Source organism: Clupea harengus, chromosome 11 (genome assembly GCF_900700415.2).
Source record: "Clupea harengus chromosome 11, Ch_v2.0.2, whole genome shotgun sequence".
In the NCBI taxonomy this organism is placed as follows: Eukaryota; Metazoa; Chordata; class Actinopteri; order Clupeiformes; family Clupeidae; genus Clupea; species Clupea harengus.
In genome coordinates this window covers 12,678,971-12,700,992 of record NC_045162.1, presented here as the reverse complement: position 1 = coordinate 12,700,992, position 22,022 = coordinate 12,678,971, and the positions used below count along the sequence as shown (strand labels likewise).

The 22,022-nt window shown below is 43.0% G+C and overlaps 1 protein-coding gene across 2 annotated transcripts in view; it reads right to left on the bottom strand.

Moving 5' to 3' along the window:
- Positions 1 to 2,577: 2,577 nt before the first annotated feature.
- Positions 2,578 to 22,022, bottom strand: part of LOC105898186 (mannosyl-oligosaccharide 1,2-alpha-mannosidase IA) — a 200,585-nt gene continuing 181,140 nt past the window's right edge. Inside the window, exons 5-12 of one of the 2 annotated variants that reach the window (XM_031577072.2) lie at positions 19,150 to 19,244; positions 13,744 to 13,870; positions 13,205 to 13,298; positions 11,117 to 11,232; positions 9,328 to 9,547; positions 7,780 to 7,952; positions 4,828 to 4,943; positions 2,578 to 4,554 (exon numbers count right to left, since the gene is read on the bottom strand). In XM_031577072.2, coding sequence (XP_031432932.1) covers positions 4,404 to 4,554; positions 4,828 to 4,943; positions 7,780 to 7,952; positions 9,328 to 9,547; positions 11,117 to 11,232; positions 13,205 to 13,298; positions 13,744 to 13,870; positions 19,150 to 19,244 — 1,092 coding nt within the window. In that variant the 3' untranslated portion in view covers positions 2,578 to 4,403. The remainder of the gene's footprint in view (positions 4,555 to 4,827; positions 4,944 to 7,779; positions 7,953 to 9,327; positions 9,548 to 11,116; positions 11,233 to 13,204; positions 13,299 to 13,743; positions 13,871 to 19,149; positions 19,245 to 22,022) is intronic. The other variant, XM_012825204.3, reaches the window with a different exon arrangement.

Here is a 22,022-nt window from a genome sequence, read left to right as displayed (position 1 = left end):
AGTAACCCAGGGAGAAAATAACCACGCTCAACAAACCCTGAAAGCAATGAGAGGACGCTGAGAGGAAGTCTGGAATGAAAGCTGTCGAGCATGAAGTCAAATCTTACTTTCATCCTGGGGACAGAGAAAGGAGAAACAGAGGGAACGAAAGGAGGAGAGGAATGAAAGGAGGAGAGCTCTCAAAACTATTCATCCTTCCCCCGTCTGCTTGCCTGACTGCGGTGTTAACAGATGTGGGTTGAGTGTTAAATATGTGTGGTTTGAAACACGTAAAAATCAAAGAAAAACATCCATGTAGACCGAATAAAATACCCACAGTAAAAGAACAACATGCATACACACACACACACACACACACACACACACACACACACACACACACACACACACACACACACACACACACACACACACACACACACACACACACACATACACCCACACCCATACTCACACAAACACACAATACCTATACAAATACAGGCTCACACGCACCTCACTCTTCTCAAACAAGTTTGTGTCTGTGTATAAGTGTGTGTGGGCGTGCCCTTGGACAGCCACGCTTCCCTCGACGCACCACTCACAGGGAGAGCAGCCTGCGCGGCTGCGATCACAATGGCCGCCCACTGGGGCGTCGCCCCCTCCCACGCAGGCCTCTGCCTCCACCGCTCACATTCACCAGCATCACTCCCGCCAACATAAACAGAAAGAACAGCGGTTTGGATGAAGGAGAAGGGAGATTAACAGGCCTGTTTGCACTCTGTTATCTCTCCCACAGGCACTCATACAGCCCATAATACCCCCTACTACCCCTCCCTCTCCACCCTATCCTCCTCTGCCCGAACAAGTGTTCACAAACACTACGGCTGTCCACTGGCAGGCCTTGCACACTGGCCTGATAAGTGTAAACATTTAAGGCCTGTTTATCTGTGTGTGTTTCAGGGCAACCGCAGAACCACTGGGGATGTTCATGAGTAACCCCAATCTCTGAACACACCCAAGGCTTGCTAAGTGTGCTTAGACACTTTAACGTACCCTCTGTGGGCATGGTATGTGTGGTCGGTTTTATTTTAGGCACTCTCTCCTAATTAAGTCTCCCTCCTAATTTGTCATATTTGCAGCGAAGGAAAGCTTGGATACCCTCGCTGCTAATTACAGCTGCTACTTTCCCTACCCCTGGAGGTGCCTCATCAATTAAATCTATAATTAACTTCATTTGACCAAACAATGGAACAAATTTCATTTCTCACTGTCACTGTCTCACAAAAATCCTTCCTCAAGTTATCGGGCAACATTTCTTTTCTTTGAGCCTTACATAATTTAACTAACGCAAGTGATCATTTCTGAAGATGAAAGATTGATAACCCAGAATTTTCTCTTTTGATGTAATTCATAGCAACCTGATTTTTATAGCACACTCCTATCAAGGTTTTAACAGATTTTAATTCAATGATTTATACTCAGATTTACATTCAATGCTTTGCTCGTATTTTCTTTGGATCTGTACTATTGTAAATTTTACAATGTAAATGTTCTCCTACAAATGTTACAGCTACACCAATACACTATTTTACTTGACTGTAAACTATTATTTCAGGGGTGACTATAAACCCCATTTTACTCAAACACACAGCAGTAGGTACTTTTTTTGGTACCTTGCTTATAGCTACAAACATATGGAAGCATATAAGGGCCAATTCTGTTATTCCAGCAAAACAATAATTTTTCTGAAATGCAATGCAAAAGAAACTGTCCATCTGTCCATTGATTAGGTATGTCAGTTTGGTTATTGCTCCATATCTGGGTCATGTGACAAGGAAGGAAAAAGGGCCTATTCTCAGTGTACAATCTCAGGAGTCTAAAGAACATCCTACTGGAAGAACATTGGAAGAACATCCTACTGGATATCTGTTTTAATAGTCAGACCAGTATAAGGTTTATTTAATAGTCAGACCAGTGTAAGGTCTGTTTAATAGTTGGATTAATCTAAGGTCTGTTTAATAGTCAGACCAGTGTTAGGTCTGTTTAATAGTCAGCTGCTACTTAGGAGTACTCAGACATTCCTTGTGAGAGGCTCCCCAGAAAAAGCTGAATCATCTGATATGCTAACAGCTAACCTGCTGCCAGCAACAAATGTCCTTCATCAGCACAAGCCTCCCCATTTTCAGTTCCTCTCGCACTACTGTGAGCTCACATCACCCTTAACCTTCCTCTGAACTTGTGACAATGCTTTCTGCGCACACTTAGGAGGGAGACATGGGTAAGAGTCCCCGGTGATCACTTCACTCTGCGACTCATTAAACTTTTATGTTCCATCAGTCCTTTCTGCTTGGGTGGCTGGACCCAACCGTGGAGGCCTTTTAATGGTAGACACTTTGTGCTGAAGGGGGAACATCACTGGGGGAACACGGGAGCGTCAACAACTTTGGTGCTGATGCGCTGGAGTAGTGTGGTTGAGTACTTCTCAAGGAACCAGAAGGTCACGCTGCTTTTAAATGACGCCAACAAACCAACAAACCAACGGGAAGGCAGGTGAAAGGCAAGCATAATAAAGAACCACACATAATACGTTTGCAGTTGTTTTAAATGTACAAAGTTGCACAGGTCTTTTACCAGTATTTGAAAATACTCAACAACGAAAGACAGGTAAAATCAACAATAAGAATTAATTCATTAATAGTAGGAATAATTATAATAAAATGTTTGTTTCTCCTCTTTTTTTTTACGGAAACACCTGAGGGAATCAAATGAAAAAAATTATAAAGAATAAGAATGACATCATTATGCAAATAATAAAGAACATTCTCCCTCCCCCAAAAAAGATGGAAAAAAAGCAAAACACATTGAATACCAGGAATCACTCACATTCATCCGCTTTCTGTACAGCACATTCTCTCACATCTTTGTGTGTTCAACGGTGACGGACAAAGACAGATACCGTGGTCTTCATGTCCAATCAGGACTCACTCTTTGACCAGACGATGATTTCTTTCGTCTTGGAGACAGAATGATGACAGGTCTTTTCTAAAGATTTGTTTGTAAAGGTGTGTGCATATATTGTACTGTATGTATGTGTGCATGTGTGTAAAGAGCATGTTTGTGTGTGTGTGTGTGTGTGTGTGCGTGCATGTACAGAGGCATATATATGTGTGTGTGAGTGTGTGGCAGAGTAAATATTCATACGATTGTTGCTGACAGTGTCACACACAATCTGACAATGTGACACTCCTGAGACTCGGTGCAGAGAGTGTGACACAGATATGAGCTCTTCCTAACACAACACCATTAGAAGAAACAAACAAACACAAAACAAACTCTGCACATGAAGGAAACGGCAGACCATCTCCTGAACTCTCCCTTGTCTTCACATCTTTCTTTTCATCTGAAAGGCCAGCATAAACAACATCCCAAAAACTCATTTTACACATTTCATTACTGTGAATCTATACATTTCTGAGGGAAAGATTAAATCAATTCTACATCTTTTAAAAAAATTGGTCCACGTATTTTCAAAAACTGACAAAAAAATTGAAAAGAAGTGATTTTTTTCATAGCAGATTTGAGGTTAGATTCACACAGACCAATTGGATTCATGAGCAGCATAGCAAAGCTGATACTAGTCTAGGAAATGTTCTTCAGACACAAAGCCAGTCAGAGTGTTGACTGTCTGTACATGGTTGACAGAGGAACTGGGTTCTACAGTCGGCTGTAATCTGTGTGAATCGTTCTCCGTGACAAAAGCAATAGAACTTTTCCACGCGATGAAGAACAAATAATACTTTGGTCAGAGAGTAAGCATGGCATGAAGGTCAGAAAAGTTTGCGCAATGAGAAGAACAACAAGTAAAAAAAACATATCTGGAACGGAAATGTGAAGAATGGAAAATCAAATGAAAAGCGCAGTGGTTCTCTTTCTCTCTTTTTCTCTCTCTCGCTCTCTCTTTTTTTTATCACTTTTTCTCACTAAAACCCAATGGCACAGTAATCCTCCTACAAATCCATGGATTATTCTGTTTTTCTTTTGTTTTGTTTTTTTTCCTCACAGAGGAAAGAAGGAAAGAAAAAAGGTGCTCTTCTCATGAAAGTCCTGTCTGTCTGATTGTCCGCAGAAAAAAGAAAATTTGCACCGGTGCCCCTTGTCAGCCTTTACAGAGACACTCGGGCCCGAGGTTCTACAATCACGGCGTGTACGACCAGATCCTTCACGAGGAAGAACCTGAGGGTCCGTTCAAAGGCCCCTGAGGCCTCAGCCCTGGGTGTTGGTATGCTTGTGTGTGTTTCAGTGGACGTTTTCTTGACATTTGTTTTGTCTCGTGTGTGTGTGTGTGTGTGTGTGTGTGTGTTTGGCGTTGTCAGGTATATAATGTCTGTATCCAGGTGTGGTTCGAGGCAGGAGACGGGTGGTTACTCGGTTGTGGATTTGTTTGCGTCTTGTGTCCCAGTCTCTGGCTGAAGACAGCTCTTGCGTATGACAGGCAGGGCATGAGCCTCGGTGTTGAAAACCCAGTCCTCCATCGACAGCAGGTCGTCATCCGAGAACAACAGGTACAGATACCTGCCAGAGACAGGCAAAGACAGAAAGGTTACACCACAAGCTAGCAATGGCTTCCCCCTTCAAATCTCCTTACATGTCACACCTTCCTGAAAGGGTAGCAATGTAGTAGAATATATTATATCTGTTCAGGAATAGACACGGGTCAAGAGCTGGTGGGAGTGAATGTATAGAGCCCTCCTTTCCTGTTCCCAGTGCTAAGCTCAGGTACTCGACCCCACCCGCTGCGTGTGAGGTAACCTGTGGAGGAGGGGTCGCAGGGTTCGATCTACTCACTTGAGAGTCTCTGAGAGGAAGAAGCTCTGCTGCATGTTGTCGTGGCTGACCACAGAGGAATAGACGTCTCTAATGCCAGAGAATCCTCCCTCGGTGCGGCAGTGCTTCTCCAGCGCCTGGGGGACAGGACAGAGATCAGCTCCATTAGCTCGAACTCATTACTGTTAGCCTCTTAGTACTTAGCAAAGATCTAACAACACCAAACTAAAGTAAACCAAAAACCGAAACACAAAGAAATCTAAAATCAAACAAAACAAAACTGTTAGCACATTACAATACAATCGACCTATCGGATCTTTACGGCAATTGAGGAAAGGGAACATTTTAAATGGTACTGGATGGCAGTTAGTCTGTAGGCCACATATGGTATGATGGAGGGAGAGGAGGTTGGAATACTGGCCACTGGTGTTGGGTGTTGGACATTCACTCACTAGTGGCGTGACAGAAAGACTGTTGGTGTATCTGTTTCTATTTGGGTTTAAGGTGTGACAGAAAGACTGTTGGTGTATCTGTTTCTATTTGGGTTTAAGGTGTGACAGAAAGACTGTTAGTGTATCTGTTTCTATTTGGGTTTAAGGTGTGACAGAAAGACTGTTGATAAATAATGTATCTATTTTTACTTGTGCTTCTGTAGTTGCATGTGTTTATGTATTCTGTTGTTGTTATTAATATTATTATTGTTATCATTTTGTTTCTTTACCTTCAGGTACTTTCTGTAATTCAGAAATATTGTTAATTTTGTTTATTGTTCTTCTTCTTGAGCATTAATACAAATTAAATCATAAACCCAACAAAGAGCTGTAACTGTATTGAAGGCTACTTTAAGGGCATCTGAACTTGAGAAATTAACTCAGAACACTACAAACACAAGACTGAATTTGATCATGTATGCAACATTTCTTACTCTCACTCTCACATGCGATGCTTCTTACAGTCACTACAAATGTAACAGCAAAATAGTTTATTTATGAAAATCCCATTGAAATTTCATCCTTTTAGAGTTTTTCCCTTGGCATTTCAAGAACAGCTATTAGTGCTAAATTCGTCATCTGCTTATACACATTGTCCCATTCATCTCTAAGGTTTGATTAGTATCTGATGATGCATAGTCATTCTCTAAAAGGACAGCAGCCAGCCTATTAGCCCAGAAAAATGACAAACATCTCCACTGCCATTAGGAGCAGTCTGGTATTTGCCTGGGAAAAAAAACATGGGATGAGATCATCTTGTTTATTTTTATTTCATACCCTGATCGGTAATTATGTAACACAAAATAGCCCACCAGAGCAAACTGCAACCCAGAAAGATAATTTAATACGAGTCGAAAGCATCCATCTCATTTCGAAAAAGGTAATATCCTTTGAAAGCACGAGAGAACCTCTGCTTGGGAATATCGTCAGCCAACCCCGTCCCTGGATAGGTTTAATCAAAATTAATTTGAATCAATTCGGCACCTATCTAATGTGATTCCCTAATAAGCTTGAGGTTTTTCATGCAAAAAATGAAACTCCCTCCATTTTATCACACCATGGGTGCTATTTGATGGCTGCTTCTGCTTCAACTGAATTGGCTATATTGTCAGGTGCTGTTACAATGGCTGCTTACAGCTTCTACTAACATGGCTATAATCTTGCCATCTGTGTCAGTGTGCACTTGTTAAGTGTAAGTATGTGATCTATGGATGTAATATACAGTGTTTCATATAGTGTATAGTTCACAGTTTAACTTGTACTTTTATCTCTTGAAACAAAGAAACAAAGTTTTTTCCCCCTGTATGTATGACACATGCACAAAATATATCCGGTATGTTGCCCATTGCACTGTGCCTGCATGCCTGTGTTATATCAGAGAGGAATGAAAGGTAAGGAATGTAAAAATTATCTATTCAGTTCACTCTCTCTCTTTCTTTTCCCCGCACTCTTCCTTCCAATCAGTTTTTTGTAAATTATTAATATAGCTACTTATTTCATCCAGATAATGGAATTACACAAATATAATGTGTCAGATACATTTGATTTTCTCATTAGAAGTGATCTGACTACTTATTTAGCTCTCGGCTCAAAACCCGGACCCAAAACGGGATTAATGCTAGACCACAGAGTTGCAAAAAAGGAATGTCACCCATGTCAAAATCCAAATGAATGCAAGGAATTAGGCTGTAATAACCATGGGTTTCACTAACATCAGAAAATATAGCTGGGTGAAACATTTGTGGGCGTGTTGTATTAACATGTTTCCTATAAAAACAGATTATAGTCCAACAGTAGTACAGTATGACCAATTATGCAGAACTACAGCCATATCGAGTGGAAGCAGCCATAATAATTGAGAACTGCACCATACCCGGCTTCCAAGCATACATTAAAGCCGTTATTGTTAATTACATGCTGATTTGATCAGTTATGTGACGATTACGGAGAACAAAACAAACTGAAAGGCAATTTGATCTTTTTTGTTGACTACTGTATCTGATTTTAGCTGAATTGAATTGATTCCATACTTGGCACCACCGCAGACTAAAAATGTGAACAAAACCCCTTTTCTTCCTCTAGTCTAGTGCCTGCATGGCTGCATCCAGGTAGGCAAAAATCCCATACCAGCGCCAGGACATTTAGTCTATCACCTCTAAGCTGGCTGGCGAATGTCAGTTCTGCACTCACACAGCATGGGCAATTAGTAGTCCAATCGGGACCGGACCTGGCACAGAACCAGGCTGGGTCCATTCCAGAGGCAGCTCCCGCCAGGCTTCTCCACTTTCACATTTAGTCATTAAGCAGATATTTTCATTCTTACAATACAGCTCCATAATATGATCTTTCACATTTAGTCATTAAGCAGATACTTTCATTCTTACAGCACAGCTCAATAATATGATCTCGCTGGGGATTGAACAGCACCAGGTCGCGGTGATGCCAAGGGACGCACGCTAGCTTTGCTTTGCTCTCCACTCACCTCCACAGCTTCCCAGCCCCACTCCCGGTACTTGGGGTCGTGGGTCAGACGCCACAGGTACAAGTAGCTCTCGATGACCTCTGGCCGCAGGATGTAGTATCTCTCGCTCAGTCGGGTTGCCGTGGCTTCTGCCCCCGCGTCGAAACGGAATGCCTCGGGGCCCAGCTTGGTGGCTGATGTTGGAAGCAAACAACGACAACAAGTGTATTGCCTTAGACGAGATTTAAACATCAACCTCTAACTATGACTCATGTTTTCAAGGCATTTAAATGAATCCATTGAAGACAGTGTGCCAAACATCATGATCTAATATGAATTCTACTACGTATTTTATCTACAATATTAATTCTTCTAGACGATTCTGGTAATTTCACTCATAAGTCATTGGTCATACCCTGGACAATCACAGGGCCTAATGGAGCCTTTGCATATTCTTCTGAGCATTAGTTGTACATTAAATTAATTCACAAAAACAAGTTCCTGTCCGAAGCAAATTCTAAACTGTGATAGTCCAACAGAAAACATTCAGGAATGTGGCCACTGTGGAACTAACAGCAAAGAGAAGGGGCTTAATGTTTGCAGTTTGACCCCATAGTAAAAGGAATTCAAAAGCATTTCTATGTGGGAATTAGAATGGATGCTGGTGCCGTTTTGATTGGATACTAGGTCTCTATCAAGGACATCAGACACAAAAGAAGCTAAACTCATGCACACACACACACACACAACTCTCTCCTGAGTCTTAACAAAAGAAGACTAGGAGAGATTGGGGACTGATTTTCACAAAGTTTAGCTGCAACTGAAGTGGTGCTAGGATAGACACGCGGACGATAAAGAATACTTGAGCAGAACCTGAATTCTCTACAGAGAGACACAAGAAGTGTCTGTTGCTCCGTATTAAGCTTTACACCCGCTCCCCGCTAACGCTTCAGTGCGGCCGACAGAACACATTAAAGAGCTTGCCCCATGGCTGGTGTTAAAAAGAAAAGAAAAGAAAAGAAACTAGCGGCAGAAGAATATGACATCGCCTGAAATCCATCTGAAGCCATGAGCAGGACTCAGACCAGCTCAACACTGACAGCCTGATGGCTTCATGACTTTCAGCTAAGGCTTTGTCATTTATCCCATGCAAATCCCACGCAAAAATTTGAACCCCCCGTGATGGAAAACACCCTCCAACCAGCTCTGCTCCGGTCCACATGACTTTCAGAATGCTTCAAAAAGATTTATTGAAAGTTATGTCATGGCAGTACATTCTGTCACCACAGATTAGGTTGGTTTCCAGAAAGGCTAAGCTCGAGGAGGAACTGCTCGTTGGCTTCAAGTGGTTTTCCGAGTGGACTTTCTAGAATAAGAACTAGTCTTTTGTCATAGTAGATTGCATGTATTGATTGGGTCACTTGAAAGTTTATGGAACCCTACTCAGCTTCCGCTCTGCAGATTTTCCTGATTGATCTCAAACAAACAAGGTCTTATAAACAAACCATAGAATCACCAGCGACCGGTAACAGTGACCTCCAACAGGTACCGTTCAGCCTCCCCCCATACCTGAGCGGGTGTAGGACTCGTGGCAGGTGTGGGTGATCTCGGCTGCCAGGTCCAGATAGTGCTGCCTCTTCTCCTGGGGCCCATCATCCGCGCCGATGCCCACCATGCCCCCGGAGAAGCAGGCCAGGTGGCCCATCTTGTGGTCCAGGATCCCCCCTCTCCACTCGGCCAGGTAGGTCAGACCTCCAGGGGATTTCTGCACCAGGTTGGTCTCTATAGCCTGCAAAAGGGAGAAGCAAAGAGAGGCCAGTGAGTTTCAGTGCTGTTCGGCTTGCTCTGCACCCCAGGGGCAAGACTGAGACTCAGGCTGACGCGGTTATGTAAACGTCAGGAAGTGGGAGAAGTGCTGCCATGTTGTGGTGGATGTGAGTGTCACATTACTTATTCCGCACGTGATGTTTAGACCAGATAGAAACTGAGCTCTTGCCCCGGTTGAGAGAGATGCGGTGATGAGAAGAGCGATCTTACCGGATTTGGCAAGGCACACGCACAAACAAAACTCTTGAACAAAACTCTGTTATCAGCGGTGCACATGCTCAGATTTGTTCTCTGAGTCACTAACACTCTCTCTCTCTCTCTCTCTCTCTCTCTCTCTATCTCTCTTCTCTGTCTCTGTGTGTGTACATTAATATTTCAAATGATTTATGCACTGTAAAACACATGGTCTGCACTTTCTAGGGAGTTGAGGTCAAGGCTCATTGAAATTCCATTCGAATTTCAGGGTGTGAGAGTTATAAATCTGTACGAAACAATGGACAGGAAGAGAGAGAGAGACAGAGAGAGAGAGAGAAAGAGAGAGACGTGGAACCAAATCTATATGTCTGGCTTTGTCTCCTCATTCTCTCCTGGGTCCCGTGTCTCCTACCAGGGGTTCTTCTCTGTACGTCACACGTTCCTTTGAGAGCAGAAAATGAACTAGGCCATCTCACCAGATCAATCGCCCATGACTCATTGTTTTCACTCATTCTTTTTTCCCCTCTCATTATCACGACCCCCCCCCCTTTACTCCCTCTTTGTATCACATATCAGCATCAATGGAGAAATATCCCTCACATATTAGCTCACATCTGTTTTTCATTCCACACATACAAAACACAAAGATCTCATTTTGTGGCACTGAATCCATTTCTCAAACGGTTCTGTGTGAGGCTCCCCCATTAGGAGCTATCAGTCATCTACAGCGGCGCTCATTTGTGGCTAACAATGCTTCAGTCCAGATATGGTGTGCCGTTAATTCAGCTATGCAGCCCTCTACAAGTTTTTCCTTACCCCAAATTAGTGCCGTTGATTCAGCTATTCAGCCCTCTACACCTCTACGGCACTAATTTCCTTACCCAAATTAGTGCCGTAAAAGGTTATCCTACAGGAAACGTCCGTTGCAAACGTTGAAAAACATCTGTTAAATTATTTTTGGATTGATCCATTTGTAGGAAGCTGAGCTTCTTGGAACAACAGATGTCTATTTCTGGCTGCTGAATAAATATCATGGCTGTATCTCCGGCACAGACAAAGCTACGTTACGCAGGCTGTTTTTTATCCAGTGGGGACGCTTTCAGCGGCCTAAATGATTTCCCCACCCACACACCAAACAGAGGCTACTGTTGCAAATGAACAAAAGGACACATTAATCTGTTGGGGTGGCGTGGCATGACGACAGATGATTGTCAAAAACGGTCACGCGCCCTCCATTTATGCACCGCCATGGATAGCTATCATAGGGGCGCTGCAGAAGTCTGGGGAGAGGATGCAGAGGGAGCAGGATGGAGGCCCTGAGCGTGACGGACCCTACCTCCAGAGCGCTGTAGTACATGCTCTTAGCCTCCTCATCCATCTTGTCTGACATGAGATATGATTTGATCAGATACTCGTAGAAGCTGTCCCCCAAGCCCCCGATGGAAACGTGATCTAGGACACAGAGAACAAGAAGAAGAGAGAGAGAGAGAAATATTTCACATTGTGTTGCAAACTTTGACACATCCCATGTTTCCAAAAACATCCAATAATTCAGAGCAGCATATATATATATACTTGGCCCTGCTTTGATTTATTGGATGTATATATATCCTACACAAGCACACACACAAATACTCACAAAGACACACAAACTCACACACACATTCTCACATTAACTCCATGTACAAGGACAGCAAAACACCAATGCACATTCAGATGGGTATATTAAAGAAAGGGATTCTGAGCAATAATCTGCATGAAGCTTATTATATACTGTGTTACTTAATCTTGGCATGTATCGTTAACACAAACACATGCATATGAAAGTAATACACAAACACATACATACTACAAAACAGACTTGCAAAACAACACACATTTGTACATGTACACCGAAACAGAGACATATTTTCACAGGCACGCACACAAACACACACACAAACACAAACACAAACACACACACACACACACACTCTTTCACACACACACACACACACACACACACATACACACACACACACACACACACACTCATACTCATACATGCACAAAAACACACATAAACTCTCTCTCTCTCTCTCTCACACACACACACACACACACACATACACACACACACACACACTCTTTCACACACACACACACACACACACACACACTCATACTCATACATGCACAAAAACACACATAAACTCTCTCTCTCTCACACACACACACACACACACACACACACACACACACACACACACTCATACATGCACACAAACACACACACACTAAAATTCACTCTGGGCTGTAATCCACTGACCCAGTCAGCAAGAAGAAAGCAGTAAAAATGCTGTTCCCATGTTATGCGTGTGTGAGATTGAACACCTCCACTAGAATTATGAAGCCTGGGCTTGTTCTGTCCTGGTTTGTCCTACCTTTCTCTTTTTCTCTCTCTCTCTCTCCATCCCTTCTCCCCCCCTCTCTCTTTCTCTCTCCTCCGTCACTCTCTCCCTCTCTCTCTCTCTCCTCTTTCTCTCTCTCTCTCTTTATCTCTTCCCTCCCTCTCCCGTTTTATATCTGCCTTCATTACCTATTCACCTACAATAACAATTAACATGGCAAGCACTCGGATTACACTTCCAAGCTTCGCACAGCCACCTCCTTCTGTGTTTCAGGTGAATCAGAGAGATTTAATTTCCCCAGGTAATGGGATGTATTATCGTTTTAATGGCCCGCATGCCCCTGTCTGTGGCTGATAATGATACTGAGCTGAATGAACGACTGGTACGGAGGCTGCAGACCCACAAACCCCCGTTCACGTGGAAACCAAGGGCATCACTCATCCTCTGATGCTCCAAAGCAAATCCTCCAGGTAACAACCAAAGGAATTGACATGAAAATCAATTACATGATACTGACCCAGCCGGATTTGAGAAAAAGCTAGAGATTTTCTTTGGATGGCAAAATGTAATATTTGCAATACTACTACATTATAGCATGCAAATGACCAAAACCCAGTGCAAATTAACCATAGGTGTGCCAACTGTGTATGAAGAAATTAGGAAATAACTCCTGTGTGTGTGTGTGTATTTGTGTGTGCGCGTGTGTGTGTGTAAACAGTGGGTCTGCATTTGCATTAATCAAGAGTGAAAGGACAATTAAGGTGCAATTTCTTCCTATTGTCTTCTACCTTCCCCTCACGTCCTTTTTTAACCTGTATTTATCTTAAAGTGGTCCTCATTTTGTCTGTTCAACACAAACAAGATTCCACTTGCCCCTAGCACGTATTTAAATTCTTCAGCTGTGTTTAGAGCAATCAAGAAAGCAGAAACGAAGCTTGACTAATTAAAACAAGATCTTTCTGTTGTTGTTTGGTTGTTAAATCTCAGTGTTTTTCATTGACTGTGGATGTCAGTGTGACAGCGTGTGTACTCACGTTGGACCCAGTTTCCACTGACGGGACTGAGGAAGTTAGGATAGAGGCCGTGCGGCTTCTCAATTTTGTTCAGAACCTTCCGGATATTCATCACCTGTGGCAACCATGGAGGCAAAATCCCATCAGCACAAAGTCAAAGTCAGCACAAGTCCTAAATTCCCCATGGCAACTCCTAGCCGAGGGTGCACTAACACAATGTCCACTTATTTTATTATAGTGAAAAAATGTCTGCCTGCCTATACCAAGCATTATGAAAATACACACATAGAAAACTAAAACAAGGGATGATTCAAAATGATTAAAATGGCAGAATGTCAAAATGTCAAGGTAACATGCAGTGCATCATACACTTATATAATGTATAAACCAGGGCTTTCCTATACACTACAGAGGTGCATGCATGTATCAATGTAAAATACTAAGCATTAACATTAAATATTAACAAAAAAATTGTAAATATTCAGAGTGACCTTAATAAAAATACAGCAGAATATAATGATATTGAAGATCAAAAAATCATTCCTAAATGAGGTTCAGACCTTCTCGGTGTAGATGGGGTTGTTGGAGAGCTCCGTCAGGTGCACAAACTCCAGGTGAAGGGTCCCAAACTCGGCCAGGATGCTGCTGCCAGCCGAGGCCCAGCCCCAGCTCCAACTGGTGCCACTGCAATAGGAACCACACCATACAGCGTGAACACCTTTTATGTGTACAGCAGGAACAATACACAACAGGAACCGCATCATACAGCGTGAACACCTTCTTTTATATGATCATCAGCCTCACAAAAAGGTATGCACTTTTTTGATGACCCATTTCAATACCAAAATGAGATGCCACCTTGTGTAAATTAAAATAAGACATGCTGATTACCAACAGGTAGGAAGTCAAGTGGTTGCACTCGTTTGTTAATTGCAGGTGTGGAACAGGGCATTTAAATACATGCATGAAGTCAGACAGGAGGTTTCCACCACACTAATGACTAATGAATCATGTATGAAGCTCATCTGGCAGAGCTAGGGTGCAAACAGCACCAAGGTCATCAATGATCAGAGAGCACACATACGGAACATATAATGTAAGTAAGGGATAATGTATAATCCACTAGTCGGTATAGGAAAATCAATCCCGACAGGACGAACAGGTCTTGTTTCGTCCTAAAGGGATTTATTTTCCGATACTGACCGAGGGATCTTACCCAGCTTATCATACGATCACATGCCAAAACGATATAAGACATTCCTCCAAACTATTTCTTTTTAAGTGATTTTGTATGTGGAACTGTACTTCACTGTTAGAAGCTTTAGATAAAAGCCTCTGCTAAAGGAGGGGATGTAACGGAACACCACTGAGAAATGTTACGTTTCTCTCCTCCCTTCTTCTCTACCAGAGACTATCTCTGGTAGGCTACGTCCTGTACAAAGACCCAGCTATAAGGAAAATGTAATAAAAGCTGCAGTAGAGACAAGAATGCACCAATACTGAACGGGGTAACTGCCTCGTCTCAGGGTGTTTGTTTACGCCTGGCTCTCCGTGGCCCGACCACGGCTGCTGTCTATAGGAGCGTGGTTATTTGTTTCCTCTGAGCGCCAGAGCCGATGCGGGCGGCCCCGGCAACAACCACAACACTGCCTCCTGCCTCAGTGTTAACGATCAATAGCAATGAAATCCTAGAGGGGCCAGCGCAGATTTACCCAAGAACAGAGAAAATAACCTCCCGATTCCTCAAATAAATATGGCTATGGCAGAGCACTTCCAGGAGCAGATCAAAGCATAGACGAAGCACTGGCAAACTCACAAAACAATCTTTAGACATGACAGTGCTTTAACTGTGAAAAGCAACTACACCTGGTCGTTACATGATAGACAGACGGAGGTCCAATCCCTTCCTGTTTATATTGATGATTAGATAGGCAACCAGAGTGAAATCTTACTGCTGAATGTGCTGATGTGCAAAATGCTAATCGACTCAGGTCACCTGGCAGCCAACAGCATGTCGATTCTACCAGTTAATATGGAGACATAATATATATCTTGGAGACAACCTATCTACAGTTAAATACCGTCTTGGATTTATCTCACACAGGCCCTATGAAACTGCAGAGTGAACACTTCAATCTCCTTAATGTGAGGTGGATACATTTACAATCTCTATCCATTAGGACTGTAACAGTATGCATTTACACTAAACCATTTAGTACAGGTAGTTTGGTTTGGTGTGACCTCCTCGGTTTGGTATGCCTATGTCTAAAGTTACTACTTGCACGCACAGAACAGAAGTACTAGAGCGCATGTTTTACCTGGAAAGTTTTGGCAGTGCACCAGTTGTCTATCCAGTGCACCAGTTTTAGCATGCTAGTCAGTTTAGCCTGGTTAGCTGGATTAGTCAAGCTCAATGTATAACGAATTGTGTTAAACTGTATGCCAACATTGTTCAGATATGCCTGTGGATACACGAGACAAAAACAGAGTAGGAGGCAAAATGTTCAGGCAGCCTGTCATTGCAGATTCAAAGTAATAACTACTGCTATAGAGTATTTATGGCTGCGGATATGCGACCATATTCGGTTGTAGAAAATACAGAAAAAAAAAGAAAGTGTATGGTCCAAGTGCTTGAGCCTCGCTACAAGGTGCCTCCATGAGTGCATATTAGTCAGTCTGTTATGCCTGCCCTGTGGAAACAGTCTGTCAAAGTCAGAGTCTTGCAATGGAGTTACTGACATTTGTACTATTTCTTTTTTTGTTATAGACAATATGCCAGCATTTGAGTGCCTTAACTCTTACAATAATAACTATGGCAAATGAGCCCATGTTGAAAACATTTTTGGATGGCTTTTATTTTCCCTTCTGTACCGAAAACGTACCTAACCGTCACCACCAAAACCCAGGTATAGACTGAACCGTGAATTCTGTGTCTCATTACACCCTTGCTATCCATGTCAACAATAAAGCTTATAATGCAAACAAACATATATAAAATCAACTAAACTCTATATGAATAGACAGATGGAGAAGAACAGTATATATAAAATATCCAACTAAAGCCCATCCAGGGAAACTATACATAAATACAACATGCGAGAGAGGAAGTATGTACATCTAAAACACCAAGTCCAAGCAAAGGGAAGTAAGTGATACATATGATACTAAATCCCAATGGTGGAATGTATACGACACATACTGCCTCTCAGAGAAGGGAAGTACACTTAAAATACTAAACGCCAGAGAAGAGAGGTATACCTAAAGCCCACATTTCCAGACAATCCTCCAGAGAAGACAGGGAAGAGAAACTGTTGGCATTGGACACTGAGGAATGAGCTGATCAGGGATGAGGTTGGAGGACGGCCTGAGTCTGTGATGAAGCTAATGGAAATTGGGCTGGGATAATTAGCTTCAGCAAGTAATGCTGGGTTGGCGTCCAGACTACAGGGGAAATCAATCAGTGATGGAGGGAGGTGGGAGAGAGAGAGGGAGAAGGAGAGAGAGGGAGAGAGAGAGAGAGAGAGAGAGGAGGCCCACGCCCAGGGGAAATAGTTCTGGCACTGCATTCCATTCATCTTCCTATCAACTGATCTTTCTCGGCACACACACACACACACACACACACACACACACACACACACACACACACACACACACACACACACACACACACATACACACACACACACACACACACACACACAAACATCCAAACGAAAGAGCACTCTCACACACAAAGAGCACTCTCTCTCTCTAACACAACAGACACAACCACACACACATACACAAATACATGCTACTCTGACAGATACCATCAAATGAAAAGTAAAAGGGAGATAGAAAAACATGAGAGATGAAAAATGTATTTCCCATGCTCCCTCGTGCTAAGCTATGTTAGTTTTAAAGGGCACCGTGATACTCCATCTCCATAATAAAAACCCCTTGTGTTCTGTTTCGGCAAGAACATCGAACAGGATGAACACACACACACACACACACACACACACACACACACACACACACACACACTCTTGGCAAATGTAAGCTGTAAATTCAACGTTGAGAAACATTACTATGCAGCATACTGTACATAAAATATTCAGGGTGTTGGTGGAGCTTTGGCTGTACAAGTTAGTGTATTTATATCTTATATGGGGTTGTACTGAATGTACTATATATACGAGTGTGTGTGTATGAGTGAGTCTCTCTCTCTCTATTTGTGTGTGTGTGTGTGTGTGTGTGGAGGTGTATGTATATGTTTGTGTATGTGTTTTGTGTATATGTGTGTGTGCTTGTGTGAGCTCATGCATGCGGTGTGCACCTGTGCTTGTATTTATCATGTCTCTGTGCAACTAAATTACCGTTTGCTTCAGGACAGATAAAGTGAGTGTTTAGCTGTGAGCAGTTTCTGTACTGGAGAAAACAGAGACACCTTGTTCCAAAATGGTTGCATGTGTATGTGTGTGTTTGTGTGTGTGTGTGTGTACATGTGTGTGTATATGAATATCTGTGTGTGTAATGACATTTGTGAGTGTGAGTTGTGTGTGTGTGCATGTGTATGCGTACGTACACCCGTGTCTGGATGTGTGTATCTATGAGAACATTGTGGCCTATCTGGTTTTAACAGTTTTATTGATACTGCCTGTATTAAGAGTATGGTAAGCGGGTCTGTTCAAACAGCCGCGGTGCACTAAAGCGCGGTGCTGTTCCCTACCCATCTGTACAGCGGGGCTCTGGTTACTGATCTAACCGGAATTAGCTGCAAAATCAGTTCATTAAATTTAGCAGCTGTCTTCCTGAGCCCACTGGATAATTGGAAACAGGTGGGTGGCAGAGGTGCCAGAGATGTGTCCTCTCGCAAAAATAGATATGAGGGGGAGAAGATAAGAGAAGAGAGAATGAAAGAAAGAACGAGAGGAGAGTGTGTGGGGGGGGGGAGAAAGAGAAGGGGGGTAGATGAGAAACCACGGAAGATAAAGAGACGGTCGCTGAGTGGTCTGAAAATCTGAGGTATTGCCATTTCAATACCGGTGAGCCATGGCTTTGCGTCAAAGTGTCCTTGAGCGCAACACTGAACAGCAGCGTTCTTTCAATGGACACGGCTCCCTGCTATTGTGCAACTGCAATCACTGTAGGTATATGAGAGTGAGGAAGACCTTGTGTAGTGCTGTCAGTTCTGCAATGAAGAGAATGCTCTGCATAAATACAGCCCATTTACCATACTGGAGACAAGAGAGGGAGGAGGAGAGGAGAGGAGAGGAGAGGAGAAGATAAGATAAGAAAAGAGGAGAGGAAAATATAAAAGAAGAGAAGAGAGGAGTAGAAAAGGGAAGAGAGGAGAGGGAAAGAGGAGAAGCAGAAAGAGAGGAGAGAGGAATGAGAGTGGAGAGAGTGAACAAAAAAGTGGAGAAAAGTGGAGGGACTGAATAGAAAGGCGAGGTACAGTCAGCATGAAACAGAAGAACAAGAAACGAGGCATGACCATAACCTCCCTGCCCTTATGCCAAGCAGAGATAAGCTGACTGAGACCGCAGTGTCCCCCAATCCCCCTGTTATTGGAAGAATATATCAACACACACACTAACAAAATCACTATCAATCATAAGTGTTACAACTCACTGACTGCAATCTAAAACTACATGTTGTGTTATAGATCCATATTTTACAGAGAGGTCAGGATATCCCCCCCTAACAGAAGAGGTTTCTGATGACTGCCATCTATCATGCTGGTGGACACACAGAGTGTTGGTGGAGGGTGTGTGTGAAACACTGTGTGTGTAAGACACTGTGTGTGTGAGACACTGTGTGTGTAAGACACTGTGTGTGTGAGGCTCTGCGTGTGTGAGACACTGCGTGTGTGAGACACTGTGCGTGTGAGAAACGGTGCGTGAGACACCGTATGTCAGTGTAACACAGGGGTTGTTGGGCCAGGACTGAGAGCCAGTGTCAGGGGGTTCGAGCCTCACCTCCCCAGATTGATCACTCCTCGGGGGATGCCTGTGGGAGTGTTGAAGGCGGGTAGCAGCTTCTCCCCCAGCTCCAGCACCTTCCTCTTAAAGACCTGCAGCAGAGGGACAAGAGACCAGAGTTGTTACAGGCTCACAATTTAGAGAAGAATAAAAAAAAACAATTGGTTTCAGACACACACAAAGACAAATTGTACTTTCTATAACCCCTGTTGGGGTGAGTTTTGTTGTCTTTTTGTTGACAGCTGGAATCCTTTTATCTTGAAATTGCTTACACACACATACACACACACACGCACACACACACATACACACACACACACACACACACACACACTGAGATGCACCATTTCAGTACAGCAAGACCATAACAACTGATAGAGAGCAGGAAATGAAGAGAAAGGAAGGGAGAGAGAGGGAGAGATAAACATGTACTTTCAGTGAGTGAAAAACAAATAAGATCCATGAACCCAGTACAGTACAGCACCCTGCTGAGAGCACAGACGACATGACTGCAGTTTGGGCCAGCCGCTCCTGTTGTTAATGCAGCCCCTTCAGCTCGGCACAAATTAAGCCAATTATATGGAACACCAGCGACCTGAGCACACACGCACATGGACAGACAAACACACACACACACACACTCTCTGGCCGAATTTAGAGTGCTTTCACCGATGTAATCCACAGCGGTTCAATTAAACACAACTTCTCACTCTCCATCTCTCCCTCCCTCTGCCCCCCTCTCTCTTTCTATCTACCTATCTCTGTCTTTATAGCTCTCATTAATGCAATTTTGTCACCTATACAATGCATCATTCTGCTGTTTGTTAGAGAGAGAGAGATAAAGAGAGAGAGAGAGAGAGAGAGAGAGAGAGAGAGAGAAGGAAAAAAATCATTAGGGTAATGTGCACGGTGTTCTGTGATTGCACAATGACCCAACCATTTGCGGCCATTTGCCAATCATTTTTATTAGGTCATAACATTGCTCTTAGAGTGGTAAAAACATTCCATATGAATGATGTAACAAGAGCTAAACCTCAAATGGCCCATCAAAACATCTGCTAAGAACTAGATGCTCCTTTGGCTCAGAGGACCAAATGGACCATCGCTAATTCATTCTCAAATGCAGTTCTTCTAACCAATCTACAGGGGGCAGTATGGGATTCAGCAGAGATGTTATTATCACTAGAACCATGAAAGTAGTAAGGTTTTTGGGTAGTACATTTTTTCTAAATTAGCATTATAAAACATCTTCATTACACAGACACACCACTTAGTCTTTCACAATTGAATGTTTACAGTGACCCCCCCCTAGAAAGGTAAACACTTCTTGACTGGATGAGTTCAACAAGTCCACCATGGGCCTAGTCAATAGCTCAGACCCATTTTCTACTTCACAAAGAATATTCTTTGACCATCTGGTCAAAGGTCCAAGGTCAAAGGTCAAAGAAGATGGACGTTATAGCTACACAGAACATGTGTGACTGGACACAATCAAAACAATTAGACAATTTCTCAGAATTTGCTAAATGAAATCAGGAGATGTGGACAGTGGTCAGAAAACAGAAACATGGTTCAGAAGACACACGCATGCCTGTGTTGTTCGGTCAAATTCAGCAGCTAAACAACCCAGTGCTTTTCTGATGCAAGGTTGGGGCAATGGCAGAGCAGCGTTACCCAAGCAAACCTGTTGAAACTCCGGTAGCGGAGCAGACTAACCACACTCAGAGCCCTTCAGAGAGAGAGAGAGAGAGAGAGAGAGAGAGAGAGAGAGAGCAGGGAGCAGTTGAGATAGGGCTGCATGTTCATGAACTGACGGACAAGCCCTAAGCACTATGATAATCACTTCAACCCACAAAAATTAATATTAACTACTGTTATATACTTGTCTTATTTTTACTTTTGTATTGTACACAAATATCATGTACTTGTTGCGCTTTGGCAATACTGTAATGTATTACAGAGAGAGAGAGAGAGAGAGAGAGAGAGAGAGAGAGAGAGAGAGAGAGAGAGAGAGAGAGAGTCAGTTCTCATATGATGAAAGGAGGAGGACAGAGGAGAAGAGGCTGCTTCTGCTCCTGTCAGAGACACTTAATCAAAAGCAGGAGGTTTATCCTGTAAACAAAGACAGCCATCTTGTCTTATTGTGCTTTTCACGGAAGCCTCTTCTTGGAAAGGCTTAACAATGCAGCAGAGCAGGGAGAGGCAGGCCTTTGCTGGTGTGGCAAAATGATGGGCTCAGAATGAAAGTGTGTGTGTGTGTGAGAGAGAGCTGTGAAAGAAAAAGTGTGTGTTTATTTGTATCAGTGAGAGAGCAACAGGAGAGTCAGAGAAAAAAGGCTGTGTATGTGTGTGTGTGTGTGTGTGGGGGGGGTAGATTTGCAAACAAAGCACACAAAAACAGACACATTTATGCATGCTCGAAGCTCAATGATACACCCTGTTAGCAAATGTATCTACACAATGTGCATTGATTTATACATAACAAAACCTACATTACACACACACATACATACTTCCTACTTATTAATCATGTATTAATACACACAGTATGCATACCCTTCCCTCTCCACTGCTCACTGACTTGTGTTACGACCCTGCCAGGTCAACACTGGCCCCGCCCACTCTGTGTGCCTGTCTTCTGTTTCCTACTAGCAGGTGGACTGGGAGGCAGGTGTGGTGAGTTCCTCACTAATGGCAGGAGTATATGAAGACCTTTGGTGACACCAATCAGATGGGCTCCCTCTCTATGTTGTTTTTATATTATTTTATTATATTCTCTATTTTTCTATAAATAAAGCCTTTGCTGGGATAGACAGGTACATTACCTCTAAGATGATTAACAGAAACATCAACTCTCTTTTCATCATGGT